We start from the raw sequence: 22,353 nt of genomic DNA, 5'->3' as shown, positions 1-22,353 counted from the left end.
GAGCGTGACCGTTGCCAGTACTGTCTGACTGGCCTTCGTAGGATTTTCGAGCGAGATTGTTGCCAGTACCGCCTGACTGGCCTTTGTGCTGGTGACACGTAAAAGCACCCACTACACTCTCTGAGTGGTTGGCATTAGGAAGGGCATTCAGCTGTAGAAACTCTGCCAAATTAGATTGGAGCCTGGTGTTGCCATCCGGTTTCACCAGTCCTCAGTCAAATCGTCCAACCCATGCTAGCATGGAAAGCGGACGTTAAACGATGATGATGATGATGATGATGATACACACACACACACGATAGGCTTCTTTCAAAGGCTTTGGTCAGCATGTGGCTATAGCAGAAGACATTGGCCTAAGGTGCCACACAGTAAGACTGAACCCAGAACCATGTGGTTGGGAAGCAAGCTTCTTACCACACAGCCATGCCTGTGCCTATGTCATGTACTTAGGGCAAGTATGTTAGGTTTAGTAATACTCATCTTCAAGATATACCTGTAGGAAATCTTGAACTCAACACTACAGTCTAATAAACACTTTCAGCAATGAATTTCAGTACAAATTTTTCACATGTACAATAATCTACATCTACTTCATGATTCTTTCATCACTATTTCACCAAGTATAGTGAAGTAGATGCTTTGCTGAAGAGGCCATATAGGCCTGAAACAATTCCAGAGTTGTCTTCTGTACTTGCTGAAATAATTAAAATCATATTAGTCATTGAGCTAATGTTGTCTCTTTCTTATCTCATGAGTTTTTCTAATTAGATCTATTGCTGTTCATTGCATTAAATACATTTATGCTAACGTTACTAAAAAAAACAATTGTCATTTTTATAATGCTGCAGTTACTTAGTGGTGAGTTATCACTAACCTCTGTCCATAGCTAAGTAGACTGAGCAATTTTGAAAATTAAGCATCTTGACCATGGGACATAATGCAGTGTCTGTGATGAGATGTAAACATTATATATTTAAGTTGTAGGCTGGACTTGTATGGCTCATTAATATTTATGTTTCTTACATTGCAGGAATCCGAGAAAGCAGATAGAGTTGTACAGTGTGTTACTGAGTCATTGACTGACATTCTAGCAGGCAATATCAAATTGTCTGCATTATCACGATGTTCTAATGTCAAGCTGACCTATGTCCTTTATGGAAGACTGCTGGATTTTATCAAGATCCAGCCTATGAAAACTACTGAGACATTAGTTGTCATCCTCAAGTTTCTGTTTCCAGATCTCGTGCCTTTCTTACCAAACCGGATTGCTGCATTTTCTGCAACAATCCGTCTCTACGTTGAACGGGCTCGCAAACTTGGTAATTTGGAATCTATTTACCAACCAATCGCAAGTCTTTATGCTGCTAAGCTTGAGGCAGAGTGGGAGGATTTTACGAAATGGGGAGTCACAAAATCCATGCTTATAACTGGTCCATTAGTTCCCCGACCTGGCTCTAAAATGACTCTAGCTAATAAACACATAGTAATATTATGTCGCCTACGAAATTCCTATCATCTTTGCTGGTTTAAAGTCGTTCCCAAATGGCTGCATTTCTTTGGAATTCTGAACAGCAAAGTGTTATTAAAACCAATGGATATCAAAAGACAGTGGACACAAATTCTTGAACAAGCAGAGCAACTAGAAGGGGAAGAATTAAGCATTTTTCTTGAAACACCTTATCAGTTACCACTTCCTAGCAAATCTCCAAGATCTTTCAAACTGGAACATATGAACGATTCTATTTCAGCTGATATTTCAGTAACTTCTAATAATGTTGGAAAAGACACTTCCAGTTTAGCTGATCTTCCACAAAGCAGATCTTCTTCATATTGCAAAGAAAGTGCTTGGGCTCAAAATTTGCGTCAAAAAGTTGATGAGCTCCAGTTACTTCTTGACAATAAAAACAAAGAAATGACCTCTTTTCTCAATAAACTGACTGAGAAAGAAAAGAAAATAGAATGCTTAACATTACGACTTTCTAAAATGAAAATCCTGAAAAATCATTGGTTGATGAAATATCGCAAACTTGCTGGAGTCAATCTCTTTGCAGAAGACTCTGAGTTTGATGTGAATTTGCAACACACTGAAAAAGTGAAGGAAAATGCAAAGTGTATACGTAGAACTCTGAACTTAGGGTGTTCAAATGAGAGTTCTAAATTTGTGGACAAGTTCTTAGATGATGGTTTTATTGAACAACTTTTGGAATGTGTCATTGCTCATGGCTTGAACATTGATCTAAGTTCTAATGTTGTTTTGATGTTTCTACAAGAACTAGTTATCCACAGCGAAAAGAAATTGTTGAATAACCTTGACTTTTTGCAGAATGGCTATCTGAATGTTGAACCAAATGTTATGCTGAATTATAACAGCTTGTCATCTTCAACAAACAATGATGACTCTTCAATAACAAGCCCGATAGGGTCATCAACAACTTGTAACTCACCTGTCATTAATAACACTAACTGTCTTAACAGTCCTTCTTTCTCGTCTCATGATGCTTTATATTTAGACGTTGATGAATCTCTCAATGACAAATGGTCTGATCTGTATGAAAAAACTTGTGAGATTTCACAGATAGATCCTAAAATTCTGTCAGAGGCAACTTCTGGGAAAAACTGCCAAGATGGAGACTGGCCACCCAAAGTTTCCGAAACTTCTCCCATTGAAATTCTTGATAATTCTAGTATTTTGCTCAATGCAGAACTTTTCTCTAAAATGGCTCTGACAAAGTCTGATTCTGTTACAGGTGAAATTCTTCCAGATACTTCATACTCAGCCTGGGACACAGAAAAATCAATTGCTGAACTTTCTAAAAATCTTATAGAATCAGATTACCCTGTTTCTGGGTTTTCTTCTACACCTAATGATGTTACAACAGCTTCAGATTCGAAAAGCTTGTTTGAGATGAACACTTCTAAAAATCTTCCAAGAACGTTTGGTCACAAAACTCCCGTTTTCAAAGCAAAAGATTACAATGAAGTTGATGATATCTCAACTATGGGTGAGATCTGGTCTTACAACAAATTCTACAAACATAACAACAATTATCTTGAAGAAAAGAATTATTTTCAGTCTACTGAATTCAATAATAATTACATAGATATAACTGTTGATTCTGATGGAACCAGTGATATTGAGCCAAAACAAAATAGTAACAGGGAACAGAACATTGACAGAAAATTATCTGAGTCAAACAGATTGCGTACAGAAACAGAACATTTACCAGTGAAAATTAATGTGACTACTGATGATGTTTCAGGAGTATGTACAGATGGTTTTCTATCAGAAACATCAATAAACACAATAAAATCTAAACCATACCCTCTAAAATACCCTACAAATTTAAAGAAACGACCGCGTGGAAGACCTAAAAGTTTGAAACGCATGAAAATTCAAAAGACATCATAAAACTCATGTTGTAATTACTCAGAGTTCTATTAGAATAAAAAGTAAGGCTGTGTTTGACAAAAAAAAAATGGTGTGGGGGTTGGGGATATAGAAACATTTCACTCAATGATAAAATTGTTACAGTATAAAACATTAAAAACAGATATTCATCCTTCAATATATAACATACATCACATTGTTTATCATGTGTACAGTTATTTCAACAAACGTTTGTATGTTTATATACATGTGTTGGTGTATGTGTGTGTGCATGCGCACAAGAGTGAGTATGTGTGTAATACATGCACAAATATATATGTGAATGTGTGTGTATTTGGTGCCCCAGCGAGACTACAGGTGAATGACTGAAACTAGTAAATGGATAAATGGAAGTATGTATGTATATGTGTGTATGTGTATATATATGTGAGTGCATGTATATGTATATAATGACCCATTTTTGGTTCTTTCTAAAATCAATTTGCAATATGGCTTGTTAGGTCTGCTTGATTCCATAAAAAGATTTCACCTAGAATTGATGTATCTCCTGTATTTTTTTAACAATTAGAAGACCATTAATTAAAAACGTATGTTTAGTTCTATTAGAGAAAGTCTATAATCAAAGTTTTACATATTACCTTCAGACATCTGCAAGTTTCTTTCATTTTGCTTTGAGCTGGAAAAATCTTATACACTGTTTCAAATTGAAATAAAATCATGAAAATATTTGAACAAAGTGCTATTCTCCATTTTAAAATATGCCAACAGAGAAATATCTGTATAATTGTTCACACTGCTAGAAATAGCTGCCAAATATCCTCCATATTATTCTACTTTTTTAAGATGAGCACTTATTGGTTATAACCATCAATCATTGGTTTGATGTCCACTTTTCTGTGCTAGTATAAATCCATCTCTTTTGGTCAACATGCAAGGTTAAAAATATAATGTCAGAATAAAGAACCGAATGGTCATAGTTGGGATACATTTGATTGTAAGTTTATTCAATCAGGGGTTGTTGTTGCTTGCACTCCGTCGGTTACAACGATGAGGGTTCCAGTTGATCCAATCAACGGAACAGCCTGCTCGTGAAATTAACCTGCAAGTGGCTGAGCACTCCACAGACACGTGTACCCTTAACGTAGTTCTCGGGGATATTCAGCGTGACACAGTGTGACAAGGCCAACCCTTTGAATTACAGGAACAACAGAAACAGGAAGTAAGAGTGAGAGAAAGTTGTGGTGAAAGAGTACAGCAGGGTTCGCCACCATCCCCTGCCGGAGCCTTGTGGAGCTTTTAGGTGTTTTCGCTCAATAAACACTCACAACGCCCAGTCTGGGAATCGAAACCGCGAGTCCGCTGCCCTAACCACTGGGCCATTGCGTCTCCACCAATCAGGGGTAAACTAAAGTTAAACAGCAACATTGAATATCAGTTATTTTTGTTTGAATTATTTCAGTAGTAGGAGGGCATCCTCCTTTTCAGACATTCTGATACTGATGTGATAATGTAGTTGGTGTTTAACTAGAATTTCTATAGATTGATAAAGGCAAGGGATGGGATTGTAGAAGAATGCTGTTCAGGGAAGGAATACTGTGCAAAAGGTTTAGCGTAAGATATGAGAGATGAGATGCAGTTAGAATTAACAAGAGGAAGGAAAACTGATATTTTGGGTGAGCCCAAAGAGAAATGGAGTATCCACTCCAATTTGAATTGTCTATCATGTCCAAACTTTTCAATCAACTGAGTTCTCTTCCTTGTATTTTAGATTTTAAACACCCCTAGAAGTTTTTCCCTACTACCATATTTTCTGGCATACAAGTTCAAATTTTCAGACCAAAATTTACTGTCAAAAAAGGTAGGTCAACTTATAAACCAAGACAACTTTGGATGACCAAAACTTCCATGTGAAATGCATCAGGATTTGGAAAGATAGTGACGATGTTTGAATGGTAATATTACATGTTTACACTACATACTACATCAACTTATATGCCAGAAAATACAGTAGAATTAACAAGAGGAAGAAAGATTAATATGTTGGGTGGACCCAAAGTGAAATGGGGTATACACTTCAATTTGTATAGTGTCCAAAACTTGCAAATCAACTGACTTTGTTAAAGTTTTCTTTATATTTTAGATTTCAAACATTCCTAGAGAGAATTTATATTTAGTAACTGTTTTGATAATTCCAGTTGATCGGAGTTTTACAACAACCGATGTTGCATATGTGAAATCCTACTGTATATGCAGCTAAATTCGCTCAGAGAAACAGAAGCCATTGTTCTTGTGATAATAGAAGAGCCAGAGAGAAGAAACAGTTTTAAAATATGCCAACAGAGAAATATCTGTATAATTGCTCACCCTGCTAGAAATAGTTGCAGCGTGCTCCAATGATTTCTCCATCTCGTTCTTAAAAACGAATATTTGTCTTTGTATTTTGTGCCTTCTGTTATTCTTAGCATACTGTCTGATTTTGTTTTTTTTTTACAAATTCTCTTAATGCGATTATTAATGCAACAACAATAATGGTTTCAAATTGTGGTACAAGGCCAACAGTTTTTATGGGAGCGGTAAGTTGATTACATTGACTCCAAACGGATGTCTACCTTGGCTAAATTTGAACTAAGAACATAATAACCCTGAAGAAATGTCACTAAGTATTTTGTCTGACTTGCTAATGTTTTTGCCAACATGGAATAACAGTAATGATGTAAAAGACCCCCTTCAGTCATGAATGACCATGGGATCACACCTAGAAAGTTACCCTCCAAAGCACAAGTCTAGGCAAAGTTATTTATGGAAGACTAGCAGTCATCCATACATACCAGCCTCCCCTCTCCATGTCACCAATGTTATCCAAGGGAAAGGTAAATGCCAATCCATCTTCGCTCCAATGATGTGGCAACTCATTTCTACAGCTGAGTGAACTGGAGCAACGTGAAATAAAGTGTCTTCCTCAAAAACACAGCACGTAGCTCGGCCTGGGAATCAAACTCACTACCTCATGATTGTGAGCTCAACACTAACCACTGACCTTCACCATATGTAATACCTTGGCTATATGTAATACACTCACAATTTATAGTTTCGTCTGAAGATGAAAGATGCTCAAAGGCAAGGTGGTAATGACTCAGTGGTGTAAAGGATTGAAGTTTTATTTAGCCCCGATCAAGTTAACCTATCATCAAAGGGTCCTTCCTTTGTAAAACAATAAGGGTGCAATTTGATGGAGAGTTTGGCTTCTTGCAGGTTGATTGACTGTAAAGAGGCTTTCTCATTGACTGAGAGTGAAAGTGTTCACCTACTAAACTCTGCTTGAAGTATCTATTTGACTCAAACCCCGATATCATATTCTTCAACTATATGATTGGATGTGGCTGTGGAGTTTAGAAGTTTGCTTCCCAACCATATGTTTTTAGGTTCAGTCCCATTATGTGGCATCTTGGGTAGGTATCTTTTACTATAACACCTGGCTAACTAAAGCCTTGTGTATTGATATGGTAGACAGAAAGTGAAAGAAGCTTGCTGTATGTATAAGTATCTGTATTTGCATGTGTATAGATATGTGTTTTTATGTCTTCATATTGTACACAAGTGTATAGTAGTACATAAGTGTCACCATCATACTAGCATTTTCAATCTTTCATGAAAAATATGCTCAGCCATGAGGAAATATTACCTTGCTTTGAAACAAGTGAAGTTGCCAATAGGAAGGGCATTCTGCCATGGAAAACGTGCCTCAACGAATTTCATTTGATCCATGCATTAAAAGGATAATGATAATACCACTTCTACAGCTTGAATTCCTGTCTTCATTTATATCCTACTACCACTTAGAAATGGATCTACAGTAATATCTTGATGATGTCTGGCTGTGTCTACATTTGGAGAGGTACACTGTTTATTTTTGGTTGTTGTTTGCATTGTAATGTTTTCCATGTGATGGTTGAGTCCATAGTTTTCTTAGTATTAGCAGGCATGGCACACACTTCACCCACATAAGGTTCTCTCACACACCACACTCAGTCTTAATTGAAGGGCTAACATCCATCAACAAGTATAGGCCTTGTCAGTTCAAGGTACTTCCCAAATAATACAGTTTTAACATCCATCAAGCACAGGATGTTTGGGCTAAGTTTGATTTTTATGTCTCCTTTTTTCAGGCAAAGCTTGATGTATTGATGAACAATCAACAGCATTGGAGAGCCTAAAGATAAAAGTTGTGGTTGAGAAAAAGGTAGCTGATGTGGAGGAGTGGAAGCTGTCTGAATATTGGAAAAGTGTGATCTATATCTGCTCTGCAACCAGTATGCCATGACACACTTGAATGTCATGAGGTGATGCTTGGTATGTTGCAGAGTAACCTGAACATAATTTTTTTCCCTATACTTTTAGTTATGTTTTTAGTTCAGTTGTGCTGCTGAATTTTGAAGTATACCACAAGTGAAAAAAAAGTTGTGGAGCACTGATTTATATCATGATGATTTATGCTAGGTATCAAAATGCCATCATGATGGCTGCTCAGTGCTCTGCAAAGGCTGTAAGATATGACATGGACATTCTGAAAACCAAGTCCCCTTCAAACTGCAATGGTTTTTGGGTGTGTCTCTAGTGAGGGTGACGTCATGCCGCCCCACATCTTTGATCAGGGCCTTAGGCTCAGTTCAGACAACTATATGAAGCTACTGGAGATTGTAGTCAAACCCTAGCTGGAAGACCATATGTGTGGCAGCAGGATTAAGCTCCCTGCTGTACTCTGGAAAGCATCAGTAGTGATTATCAGAGAATTTCTATGACTTCACCAGCCCCACTTTCTGGCCTCCTGATTCCCCCAATTGCAATCCCATGGATTACTGTGTGGGGCATGCAGTTGAGAAAAACACCAACCACTCTGCCTGCAACACCAAGGACAAGATCAAGGAGGTGTTTGAAGATGTTCCTAGGGACTCAGTGAGGGATGCATGCACCAGGTTCCATAGCTATTGTGAGGCCATGGTGGAAGCAGCGCATAGTTACTGTTATCTCCCAGTCATAATCTAGTACTTTTAATTTTGGATGAGATATTGTTTTCTATTCGTTTATGAATTTGTTTTGCAAGATTTCTGATGTGAAATTGTGTGTTGAAACAGATACTGTTATACTTCTGGATGGTCATTTTTTTTTTCTATTCCTTTTATGGAGATTGTCATTTTGCCAAAACATCCTATATAATCAGTTTTCTCTCAGTTCTTGTTTTCTATCATTCATGAACAATGAACATTACTTACTTAGTGGAGCATTCTTCATTGCCTCCACCTTAGTAAAGACTCAAATTTAAGTAAGTAGGCGAAAAGACAGGGCCCTATTGCTTGATGACAGAAAAGGAGTAAGTAAAAATTTCATAGTGGACCTAATATAAATAATAAACAAGTCAACAAAGGCCAAGTACAGAGGTTTATCTTTGGCTATGTATTTCTTCTGCAGCTGCCTTATCAAAAATATAGCATCAGTGGTGCTTTTACCTGACACAAAACCAAACTGCATCTCATCTAAGCTTTTTCCCTAATTAGCTGGGCTATGACTCTCTCTGTAACTTTTATCACCTGATCCAGCAATTTGATACCTCTGTAATTATTTCTAAGACATTACCTTCACCTTTGTGGCAGTTGACTATGGTGCCACTACACCAGTCATTGGGTATGACTCCTTTGTGAACCACCTGATTTACAATACAGGAGACTAGGCCATAACCCACACCACCATATATTTTAAGCATTTCAGCAGTGATTCTTGACGAGTCTTGGGGCTTTTCCTGTCTTCATATCCTTAGATGCTTTATCTACTACGGAACTGTCAATTCGGGTAGTGGATCCCTCAATTAGGTCAACATTTGGCAGACTCTCCTCCTCTCATTCAAAAAGCAAGTGCACCATCATCCATACAGACACGTCTCTCCTATGACAAGTTTCTCTCTCACACTGTCTTGCAATCTGAAACCCTTCAGTTCTTTGGTCATCATGTTGCTGAACCTATGCAAACTTCTTTTCTGCTTCTCCCTTGGTTAGATATAGTTCCCTGCTACCCCCGTTCTTCCAGCCTTGTTTCTTAGCTCTAATGGCCCTGTCTACTGCATCATACTACCACCAAATTACCCTAGGTCTGGATGGGACTTTTATACCATCCACAGATTTGGTTTGTGGCACTCAGCAAGCTGTCCCTCAAGAATTCCAAGTTTCCCTCTATGCGGGAAGTCTGTAGCTCCTGCATCAGTTCTCACTAATGCTGATGACATATTTTTTTAATGATTTAATCAGAGAAGGAAAAGCACTAGATATGACCCTTTTTTCGAGGGCCTCTGCAACTTACGGAAGGTTGGAAATTATCCTTAAAAGAGAGGTTTGGCCCAAATGGCTTGCAAAAAAGTTGACTCTGTAAAAGGCATACCTATATGATCAAAGGTAATCACATTTACTTCTCACACAGATAATGTAATAGTGTATTTATCACATTATCCAGTTTTCTTCCTCTTTTATAAAGATGTGTGATTTGGCTGCTATTTCTGAAGCTCAAATGACTGCATAAAGACTTCATTATTGGCTCATTTTAGTTTAGCATCAGGTCAGCCTTTATCAAAAAGAGGTTCCAACTGTACAGTAATTTTTTTTTTTAGAATTATAACAATTCCTGGATTATCCAATGTATCCTTAAATTTGTAAGATGGTAAATGTGATTTGAATAAGATTTGGTTGCTCTTTCTAAAGGTTGGGTGACTGCATAAAAGTCTCTTAGCTCATTTTTATTTAGTCTCTGGTCAACCCTGATCAAGCAGATCTATGATTGAAGATGTTCCATCCATGAACTTTCCAGCTATCTTTTTTTTTTAAGTATATCCAATGTACCCTTTATTTTTTAACCCTTTAACTTCAAAAATTAAACTTCATGGTTATTCCAGTAATGATGTTAATTTATCTGCAAAAAAAAAAAGTTCCAAATATGACATGCCTGCCAGATTGGTGTATAAAACTGCTTTCCAGTTAAGAGTAATGAAATTTCAAGTGGACAAGACAGATTTCTACAGTGAAGGGGTTAAGGTAGAATGCTGGGATTTGAGGGTATTTGACAGGCTGAATGGCAAGGTAGACTCCTTCATTGTTTCAACTATTAATTGCTTATAAATAGACATCGTTGGTTATTTTGAAGGAAGTTTTAAGGGAGTAGGTTGCCATTTATTCCAAAACATGTAGATAAGAATCTTGAAGAGAGAGGTGTTGATGTCTTGAATTATAATTCTTGGAAGCTTTGTAGGAATATAAATTGAATTTTACTACTTGAATGATACTTTAATTTACTGACATAGCAGGATGAAAGGCTAAGTTGACCATGGCAAGATTTGCCTACTTCACTCTTTATATTTTGAGTTCAAATCTTGCTATGGTCAACTTAGCCTTTAATAAAGCAACTACAGAAGAGTTTTCAATGAGTATCCTGCCAGTAGTACTGCACAACTAAACAGAGCATTGAACTCCTTCCAGAATATTTCAGCCCAAAATTATAATTCTCTATCAGCACAGGCAAGACCCATGATGGAGTACAGCACATAGAAACATTTGAAACTGCATTATCAATGCAATAAAAGGTCACCAAACTGTATAACATGAATTTGCTCTCCAACAATTTTTGTCTTGCAAATGCATTGTCTTCTTTACTTCGACCATCACTACAGTAGCTTCTGCTTCTAGATCTTACTGGTCATGTGTCATCTCCACTAAGGGGCTCTTGTCTCAATTATCTCTCCACTCATCTGGTGAACAGCTCCTCAGGTTTGGTACTAATTATTATGCTCAGTCTTCTGTTTCCAGAACATCAGCTCTCTGCTTATGTTTTTTGGAAGCTACAAACTTTTGAGTACAGTACAGGATACTCTTTGGAGTCAATCTGTGATATGGACAATCCCTATGGAGAATTAAAGTAACATTATAGGTAAGTGCTAACATTTCTAGTACTCTATGCCAGGGTTACAGTAAAGCCCCAAATCAGCAGAATAAGTGGAAGTGTGTTATATACTCTATGTAGCTCTGATGACAGAAGGTTACAACAGTTTGATACCTACAATCATCTTGGGTACCATTGGTATTTTATTATCAACGTCCTGGGTACATTACACTGGACCCAATTACTTCACTGTCAAATGGTATATGTAGATTGTCACAACATTGACTAAATTTGTCTCCATCAAGACAACACAGGTAAACTAATGATTGCCTGACACAATTTCTGCTAATTAAAAGCTATCATAGCCCAAGTTGCTTATTTGGCTTTAAATTGATGATCAGTTATAACTTATTTAAGAGGAGCACTAACTACATTGATGCCACTGGTTCAAGAGGATTTACAAAGGCCATTTCTTCATATCAGGCCATTAAAAACTTAGCAAAAGAAGAAAAAAAAAAAGAAAAGAAAAAAATTTTTTTTTCATATGAGGTGTGACTGTGATTTGTAGTAGATCAAGCAACCATGTAGAGGCTCCCTCCTTAGTTTGCCAGAATAAGGCTGTAGTTAACCTGCAGGGTTTCAGTAGCTTGGAATGAGGATTGAACTGACTTGCTTTGTCTTTTATTATAGATTGATCAAGGATCACTAGCTTCTCTCCTCAAAGCTAATGACAGGTTGTATTCACCTGAGAAATGATAGGAGAAAAGTGTGACTAAACCATTAAGCCATAAACGGATGACAATTCTGACTGTTTGATTATTGTTATCTTTATGGACATAGATTATCTCAGTGGAATATATGATCAGAGGACAGATGTAACAATCTGAGAAATGGTGTAGTAAGAGAAGGAATGCAAAAGGTGGTGAACTGGCAGAAACGTTAGCATGCTGGGCGAAATGCTTAGCGGTATTTCATCTGCTGTTACGTTCTGAGTTCAAATTCCGCCGAGGTCGACTTTGCCTTTCATCCTTTCGGGATCGATAAATTAAGTACCAGTTACGCACTGGGGTCGATGTAATCGGCTTAATCCCTTTGTCTGTCCTTGTTTGTCCCCTCTATGTTTATCCCCCTGTGGGCAATAAGGAAATAAGAGAAGGAATGCATTATCATGTGGGGAAATTAAGCAGTTTCAACTAAAATCTACCTCTGTTAAAAGTCTTTTGGTTATAGCTTGAGCCACTTTAAAAGAATTAATGCAAAGACTCCACTTGATGGATAGCTATATTTAGATCAGGTGATAGCTTCCATTCCTTAACTTAAAAGATAGTCAGAGTTACTTCTTTCAATAACTTACTGGATCTGAAAAGTCAAACCACACATATGCATGCATACACAGGTGGAATATTTTAAATCCACAATTCTCAGTTCACCCTGCTGGAAAGAAATCCTACTGAGTCTTTGATAAAAGATTAACAAAAAAAGTGGTGATTCTCTCATTCTATTTATCACTACTGATTCCAAAGTAAAGACTCCAGCTCCTGAGTCAATGAAAGAGACTCTACACAATGATTGGCCCTGCTAGAAATTTCAGTTAAATATCCCTCAAATCTTACTATTCCACAGCCGTCTGTCCCTCTATCTATTTGTGTGTGTGTGTGTGGATGTATATATAATATACATATATATGAGAAGTGGGGAAAGATAGTAAATAAACACAGTTAGGTTTGAGACATATTTGCATGGAGCATTACTGTGTTATCTATACGGAGCTTATCTGCTCTCACTTACTATATACATACACATATATATATGATCAGCTGTAGTCTTAGATACATTCTGCCTAAAGTAATGACAGTGTGGTCATGGTTGGTATATTTTTGATTACATGTCTACTCAATCAAAACCAACTTAAATAGCATTCCAACATTAAAAGCTCTGTAGAGGGTGGCTCTCTTGTGCAGCTAATTCATCATAGACATCAGTATACACAATTCATCTATTACAGATATCTGACTGACCATAAACATCCCTCTATACAGTCACTGATGCTTGCCTGCGCAGTTAATTTATCACATACACTGTCTGTACAGATGATCCATCAGATAATCTATCACGTATACTGTCTGTACCAGCTGATCCACTACAGACACCTAAATGTATTGCTGATCCACCACACACATCTGTCTACACAGCTGACATATCACGTAAGTAATCCACCAGATATATCTGGTGGCACAGCTGGTTAATAACAGACAGTATCACTAACCCAAGAGTTTAGGTCAGATAGGTAGTGATGTACTGACATCTGAAATAGAAAAACAGGGAAAGAAGAATTGAAAGAAAGAAAAATATCAATTGTGGTTTTACTGATATATTTATGCTGAGCACAATTTTTCACTCCAGATTTACATAGAGAATAGTGATGATGATGATAATAACCTAATAATAATAATAAATGACAACAACAATTACTGTGTCAAAAATAATGGTGATGATGAGAATTTCTTACTTAGGCATGATGTCACAAATTTATCGAGAAAGACATGTATGTGTGTGCATATATTTGTGTGTGTGTGTGTATATATATATATATATATATAGCTATAGATATATTTCTCATAATCCTGAAATCAATTGATATGTAATTGAACCTTTTCATGAATCTTTTTAATTTATTTCCCCAAGTTCAGCATATGTTTATTGTGATTTCAAGGTAGTTTAGAGCCATTTGGCATCTTCTTTCAGTATGTGGCTAAGCCTGTGTACTTACTTGCCCGGAATATAAATTTATATATATACATACATACACACACATATGCACGCATGTCTTTCTTAATGGGCATTAGCTATGTGAAGCAGTTCCAATAAGGAATTGAAACCAAATCTGTTGATTTGGTTGCCAAGAACGTGCCACAATGTCACAACACTAGCCACAATAATAATAATAATTATGATGATGATGAGGAGGGTTTTTATTTACTTAGGCATAAAGCTTCAGATTTTTAAGGTACAATTGTTTCAAGGAAAATTGAGACATTCACGCCTTTTGCAAGGAGATTATGACAAGCAATTAATAACAATAATAATAATAATAATGAATTAGCTCTACTAGATTAATATAGTAAAGCATTTTAGAATAAAATCTCAACTAATAAATCCTGAGATAATAAGTTTTCAGAAAGGTCATCATCATTTTAGGACGTTTAAATTCTCTTATTTAATAGTTTCATCATTTCACACTAAAATTTGAAATGTAAATGCCCCCCAAAATATAATCAATATACTGATAAAAATTAAGATAAAAAAACAACAAAATTATAAAAGAAAAGAAAAATATGAAGAAAAAAAAAATAAGAGAGAATCAAACACACAATTGAAACAACAAAAATCCCAACTAACTCGAAAGTAATCTCTCCGCTAAAGGAAGACCAAACGAAATGCTGTTAGAACTGAAATATTTGCAGAAACTTTGCTACATTGAATGGGTTCAATGAATATTGAGATCAAAATTAAAAAGCAGAAAAATTAATATTTTTAAAGAAGTTAGAAAAAATACTTAACAAAATATTAGTACAAAGCCAACCTAATTAGGGATGGTTTCTGATGAAATATTAGCAAAAACAAAAACAAAAAGAATGAAAATAGAGATAATATAAATAAATTTTTAAAAATACAAAACAAAAAAAAAAAGCAGTTCTACAAATGAAATCATTCAGAGTCCAATGCCACCAGCTTTGCACAGAACATTCTCAGATTAACCTTCAAGGGCAAATGAGCAAACAATATATCCCTCACTGGAGAGGTTTTACGGCATAGGTGCTGTAGCTTTTCACTCGTGAGAAATACAGCGGAGGGTAATTCTGCTCATTAAGGTCAAAATCTGTAACTGTTTCTCTATTACTGGATCTGGAAAAAAAAAGAGAAAAAAAAATGCAAATCATACAAGAAATATCCATCCATCCATCTTCTCTGGGAGGGTTTTTGGAGGTAGAATCCTCAGGCACTTCCTCTATAGGACTCTATAAGAAGCAAGTGTCATTAGACTTTCTAGATGGATTCCCAAGCATGACCAATTGAGACTATGGACATTATCTAGCCATCTCATTCTTGGTCTACTCACTGGATTTCTTTTCTGAGACAATTTAATCACAAGGCCATTGTATCAGAGATGTAACCTCTCAATCTGGAGAACAAGTGGCTTGACCTGGGGAGACTCCTTGATCTCTGAGCTACACATACATTTGAGTAAATTTCTTCTAGAGATCCTCCAGAGGAATCCCGTTTTGTCCACTTGTATTTGTGATCATACTCTTTTAGTCATTACCCAACATTCATGACCAGAAGTGAGGAAAGGCAAGAAAACCAAATTGAAATTTTCTTACCAACCTCTCCTTTAGGACTGAATGCTAAAACTGGCACATTTCTGTACCAGCAACTGCAATTCTAGCATCTGATCTAGCCTCCGGCTTCCCATCACTCAAAAAAATGGCCCTGAAATACTTAGTCTCAGTGGTGTTCTACTAATATACATGAGAACTATCAATAGCAAAAATCATTGGAGAAATGTTCAAATCACCACCACCAAATGTTAACAGAACCTCTAAATCATTACTTAACATAAAAGTAGTTGCTAAATCTCCCTCAGATTGCACCCTAATGTCTTGTAAAACAGAAGGACATTATAAATAACCAGAACAATGCCTTTGATCATGAATTTTGGTTCAACTTGGGCTGAACTGTTGCTAAACAAATAATCAAAAATGGAGACAAACACCAATTTTTCTATGTGATCAACTTGAATTGTTGAGATATTTAACACGAAACCAATTGTACCTTTAAAACATAAAAGAGAATCTTTATCCACCAATGCGATGTTGAGCACTCATTCTTGTTCGATATTTATGTATGTATATACATATCATCATCATCGTTTTCCATGCTAGCATGGGTTGGACAGTTTGACTGAGGACTAGCAAGCCAATAGACTGCGCCAGACTCCAATCTGATCTGGTAAGGTTTCTACAGTTGGATGCTCTTCCTAACGCCAACCACTCTGAAAGTGTAGTGGGTGCTTTTTACGTGCCACCAGCATGGGAGCCAGTCAGGCGGAGCTGGCATCGATCACATTCGGCTGGTGCTTTTTACATGGTACCAGCATTGGAGCCAGTCAGGGGGCACTGGCATTGACCATGTTCAGATGGTGCTTTTTGTGCTGCCAACACAGGGTGCCAGTCAGGTGGCACATATATTGTTCATTTGTTTTACATGTTTTTTTTTTTATGCTAGTAGGAGCTAAACAAAACCAAATTGTTGAGACATTAATTTACAGTTAGATTCCCCACCCATTGCAGCTAGTCCTTACTAGTTTTTCAGGTAAGAGAGTTTTTACTTCATTCATCCTTGAAAGCACAGTGCTACCAGACAATTTGTTGGTAGAGAAATGACAAAAGACAAACCACCTTATAGTGCAGAAACTAGGGATAGACGATTGGTATAGGCCCAGTACAGGGATGCTGTCAGTAAGGTGAGGGTTGGCAATGAGTATAGTGAAGAATTCCGGGTAGAAGTAGGGGTTCACCAAGGTTCAGTCCTTTGTCCCCTCCTAATTATCGCAGTCCTCCAGACAATAACAGAGGAATTCAAGACAGGCTGCCCCTGGAAGCTCCTCTATGCTGATGACCTGGCTCTCATAGCTGAATCACTAGCAGAAGTAGAGAAGAAATTTCAGGTGCGGTACCAAGGTCTAGAATCAAAGGGCCTTAGAGTCAGTGTAGCAAAAACCAAAGTCCGAGTAATTAGGAAGGCGGACAAATCACAAACCCCTTCAGGTAGATAGCCCTGCTCGATCTGTAGAAAAGGTGTAGGTAGAAACTCCGTAAGATGTACCTGGTATAAGCTATGGACACATAAGAGGTGCAGTAATACTAAAGAAGGCTAACTGGGATGATAGTTTTTTTGTCTGGCAAATGTACAGGGGCAATAAACATGCCAAGGGGAGAAACTAAAAGTAGTTGATAGCTTCTGCTACCGAGGTAATCAAGTCTGTAGTGGGGGTGGTGGATGCTCTGAGAGCATTGCCACTAGAATAAGAATAGCCTGGGCAAAGTTCAGAAAGCTCCTACCAAAGGACCTCTCACTCAGAGGGAAAGGTAGACTGTATGATGCATGTGTGTGAACAGCCATGCTACACAGCAGTGAAACATGGACCGTGACTGTTGAGGACATACCTAGGCTTGAAAGAAATGAAGCTAGTATGATCTACTGGATGCGTAATGTCTATGTGATTATAGGTGTGCTTTATAGAGCAGAATTGGAGCAAAACAGCAATAGCTATGGAACATCACTTCCCCAGCAGAACTGTTCAATTATATGCCTAAACTAAAGTACTTACTTGTAGAATGTATGCAAAGAATAATGGCGCCATATCAGTTTTGCAAATTTACGCCGCCCAGCTGACTGTAACCCAAACTCCTGTAATGAAAGAACAAGGAATATTAAATTAGTTTATTGTTATTGTATACAAATACAATATAAATGATCTAATGAGAGAATCTCTACATAGTAGCTCAGCTGGCAAGAAATAGCCCACAAATTTTACTCAAATTACACTATCATCATCATCATTTAACATCCACTATCCATGCTGGCATGGGTTGGGTGGTTTGACATGGAGCCAGACTCTAATTGTCTGTTGTGACATGGTTTCTACAGCTGGATGCCAACCACTTAACAGTGTGCTGGGTGCTTTTTACGTGCCACTGGCATGGGTGCATTTTCACAGCACTGGCATGGGTATACTTTATGTGACAACGGCACCTGAAAGGACAAGCCTGTATGTGTGGAAGACAGCAATTTTACTTAGCTTGATGTATCTTATCAAGTACAGTAAATCACCAAATCTCCTGGTCCCTTGAAGTTTCCTCGGTGAGGACCATTGTCCAAAAAGGATGCAACAAATTGGATGCACAACACCCATGACATTATTTAACATCTAGGATGTAATTTGATGGCAATCTGGTTGTTAGTCATGTTTTTATTTTTATACAATTTTACAAGTTATAGTCATTGGACTGCAGTCATGCAGTGGCACCATTTTCAAAGGCCTTTTTATTTATTTATTATTATTGCTCATTTTGACACAGTCAGTTATTTTAGTCACATACTTATCAATCTCTATCAAACAGCTTAGTAACTTTTGGTAGAAAGGGATATTCTGTGGCATGCCATTTACACAGGCATATACAATCAGAGACACAAACCAATGACAGAGCCTCTACATACTAAAAATAGCAGCCAAACCTTCCTCAAATAAGATCCTATTGTTTTACAGAATAAAAGACACATTGATTAATGTAGTCCTAAGTATATTGTTTGGAAAGATATGATGGTAATGATTGAAATACCTTTAATAAGTCTGTATGATCAGGTCTAACTTACAGATAAATTATTATGATGACATACACATATATGACAAGTTTCTGTACAGTTTTTGTCAATCAAATTATTAGAGCATCAGAAAAGTTGCCTAGAAGTCTTTGTTCTCCTTTTTTGTGTTCTCATTTCTTGGCAGTGGATTTAATCTATCGCCTGATTTAACACTGCCACCATACCCTTCGATGCCATTAGTAATATTCACTCTGTTGTAAGTATTTGGGTCAGATCTCTGATTTGAGGACAACTTTCTCCTTTCCTTATACTAGTCTCAAAGGCCCTGAAAAAAAGTATAAGTAATGGTTGCTGTCCTTTTCTCTATGACTAAATGGTAAAAAAGAAAACTCCTTTTTAAGACAGTTGGGTGTAATTTGAGAAAGCTACAACTGACTATTTCTGATGAGTTGAGTGACATGTAAAAGCTCCATTGTTGGCTTGTAATGTGTTGTTTAGCCCAAGGTCATCTCTGACCAAAGTGTTTCAGCTATAATCATCCTGTCTTCTTGGACAGTTGTGACTACACAATCCAACAGGTCTTTTCTTGAAGACCTATTGGATTGTGTGATTGAAGAGAGCTATTTCTAGTTTGTTGAATGACTGTGTAGAGGCTCCCACATTGATCTGAAGCACATGATGTATTATGTATTATGATACAGGCATGACATGACATTGTGTCGTAATGGATTCTTTAGATCTGCCTAGACCCATCAGTCTTGTGGTACACAGCTGGTTTACTGAACAACTAAACACAACTCACAAATTAATCTCAGTTATTTCATGTCTCTATTGAGCCGAGGACCATACTGCACATTCTAACATAAGGTAATGAATTGTAATGGACGCAGTATGACAGTCAACATATTTATATGTTGCCTTCCTGGCACTTGTGCCAGTGGCACGTGTAAAGACATTCGAGCGAGATCGTTGCCAGTGCCCCCTGACTGGCTCCTGTGCAGGTGGCATGTAAAATACACCATTTTGAGCGTGGCTGTTGTCAGTTCCGCCTGACTGGCCTTCGTGCCGGTGGCACGTAAAAGCACCCACTACACTCTCTGAGTGGTTGGCGTTAGGAAGAGCATCCAGCTGTAGAAACTTTGCCAAATCAGATTGGAGCCTGGTGTAGCCATCTGGTTCACCAGTCCTCAGTCAAATCGTCCAACCCATGCTAGCATGGAAAGCAGACGTTAAATGATGATGATGATGATGATGATGTAATGTCCAATCTATTTCTAATAAACCTGGACATTCTGGTGGTGGCCATAGTGGAGGTGAGCAAGGTAGACTTAGGCAGAGCATGACAGTAGCCGTTCCTCTGCACTTATTGCTGCTGGGGTTCATCTTTGTGATACTATGAATGTTGCTAATGTGTATATGGTCGTTGCATTCCTAGACTGAGTGGGAAATAGTGTTTTTAGGATGTCGTAGTAATGTTCTGGGGGTGTTGCATGTGTTGCCAAACATTCAGAGATGGTTTTTCATGTAGTGACAGGATCTGTAGGAATCAAGAGTCATTGCAGCAACAAACCATGTCCCTTGCTTGCCCAGGTAGTTTTAATTTTTAGTATTTTTTCCAGCAGGGAACATAAATGTGAAATAATTATATATAGTCCAACCCATGCCAGCATGGAAGGCAAATGTTAAACGAAGATGATGATAATCATACAGACACATACACACAAACATATATATACATATACACATGCATGTGTGTGTATGTATATATATGTGTGTATATATATATATATATATATATATATATATATATATATATATATATATATATAATATACACACACACACACATATCTCTTATGTTTGTACCAGTCAGCAAAGAATATAATTATTGGCAAAAAACTCAAAATACTGGTACTTTACAAAAAAGTCTCTTGAGATATTTGTTTTGCTTGAGTTACAGATACTCCCTTCTCACTCTCACTCTCTGAATGCAATATATCAGTTCTGATTCAGTGAAAATCTGTATCCAAGAATACTAATGTTTACCAACAGCAATATCAATAAATAAATAAATAAAGGAAGGAAGAAAGAAAGAAAGAAGCACCTACCACATTAAATGTGTGCTCAGGGTCATCGTTCTCATTTGGCCTGTTACGCTTATTACGTCGACTGTACTGGTTAGAGTACTCATTCGGCTTGGTACGGGTTAAATAGGCAGTAATCTGCAGGAAGAGAGCAACAATTACAAAATATTATAACCGTGATGAATTGGCAGAATAGTTTGAGTATAAGATAGAATGACTCTGCATGTCAGAATGAAAGAGCAAAAAACTTCCGTTTATATTTTATAGTAAAGTAATAAGTGGTAAAAAGACTGTAAGTGGGAATCTCTACAAGGTTGCTCAACTTGCTAGAAATAGCAACCAAATCTTCAAATCACACCCTATCATCTTAAAAAAAGGAAAGAACACACAAGGAATGTAGTTTTAACATTATAAAAAGACAGGATGGTTATGGCTGAAAAACCTTTGATCATAAATAAACTTGCTTGGTTACTTGACACAAGTAGAATGCTGTATGTTGTGTAGGAAATATTTGAAAGAAAGATGCTAACAGCAATGTTGATGGTCTTTGTATTAGTAAATCAACATCATTGTAACTGAACAAGTGAAGACAGAATTTGAAACTTGAATTGAAGAAATGAATAACAAAGTTGTTACATATTATCTCAAAGATAGCATTTTGTTTATTGTTTAACTTGAGGTCAACTCAGGCAGAGTAGACCTACGGTTAAAACTATTTCAACTGTGACCAAACTGTCGTTTTTCAAGTATAATGCATTTAGGACTACATTATCTAATGTGTTTTTCCCTTTTTCAAAAATGGTATATGGTGTGATACAAAGGAGATTTGGCTACTATTTCTAACAGATAATGACCATGCAGAGGTTGCCTAACAAAGCATAGCCAGTGTGTATTGACCAAACATAAATAGAAGAGAAATTTTGGAAAATTACTCCAAGTGAAACATTACTGGTATTTATTGACAGAACAGTCGAGGGCGTCAAGCTAAGATGAAAATTTTCAAGTTAATTTAGAATCAAATAGATATTTCAAAGTTTCTATGTAAACTCCCTCTGGCTCACCCAAGGGAAAGCACTCTTCTAGTCCTAATAAATAAAACTTAGAATTTAATAGATCTAGAGGAATTAAAAAAATAATCACTAATGACAATCTCTGGACATATAGTGAAAAACAAACTTAGTCAAAGTTTTCCACAATGTTATTATTAATGACTGTTAGCAAAGAAAAAGGATTATGATGTACTCACAGTGCTTCCGGAGATCCTGTAGTAACCACAAAGCATGCTGGCACTCTTGAATTTTGTACTCAGCTTTGTGATACAGACAGCTGGTTCTTCAGGACTGGACATCATCACAATATCCCCTGTAGATAAGAAACTTCAATATAAGGTAAATATTGAATACATTACAGTTGATCTAAGAGAAGAGAGAGAAAATAAACAACAATATCTACAAAATATTTTCATTAGTCCATGAAATAAGGGTTAATAAGAGGGCTCACCTACTTCAATAATTCATATATACATCTAAAAATCCTAGTTTTGAAGTTAATCAAAACAAACTTGTCTCTTAGAATCATCAT

The 22,353-nt window shown here is 36.9% G+C and overlaps 2 protein-coding genes across 2 annotated transcripts in view; one reads left to right on the top strand and one right to left on the bottom strand.

Annotated features, from left to right (window-relative positions):
* LOC106875524 (uncharacterized) overlaps positions 1–4,124 on the top strand; it is a 20,988-nt gene extending 16,864 nt beyond the window's left edge. Inside the window, exon 3 of the mRNA XM_014923718.2 lies at positions 1,031–4,124. Coding sequence (XP_014779204.1) covers positions 1,031–3,409 — 2,379 coding nt within the window. The 3' untranslated portion in view covers positions 3,410–4,124. The remainder of the gene's footprint in view (positions 1–1,030) is intronic.
* A 9,533-nt stretch (positions 4,125–13,657) lies between these two features.
* LOC106875523 (F-box only protein 9) overlaps positions 13,658–22,353 on the bottom strand; it is a 34,221-nt gene continuing 25,525 nt past the window's right edge. Inside the window, exons 11-14 of the mRNA XM_014923717.2 lie at positions 22,019–22,134; positions 20,797–20,910; positions 17,694–17,773; positions 13,658–15,208 (exon numbers count right to left, since the gene is read on the bottom strand). Of these exons, the coding sequence (XP_014779203.1) occupies positions 15,094–15,208; positions 17,694–17,773; positions 20,797–20,910; positions 22,019–22,134 (425 nt within the window). The 3' untranslated portion in view covers positions 13,658–15,093. The remainder of the gene's footprint in view (positions 15,209–17,693; positions 17,774–20,796; positions 20,911–22,018; positions 22,135–22,353) is intronic.

This window comes from Octopus bimaculoides, chromosome 4, assembly GCF_001194135.2.
Source record: "Octopus bimaculoides isolate UCB-OBI-ISO-001 chromosome 4, ASM119413v2, whole genome shotgun sequence".
Classification (NCBI taxonomy): Eukaryota; Metazoa; Mollusca; class Cephalopoda; order Octopoda; family Octopodidae; genus Octopus; species Octopus bimaculoides.
The sequence above is the reverse complement of the archived record's forward strand: the minus strand, read 5'-3'. Positions and strand labels throughout refer to the sequence as shown.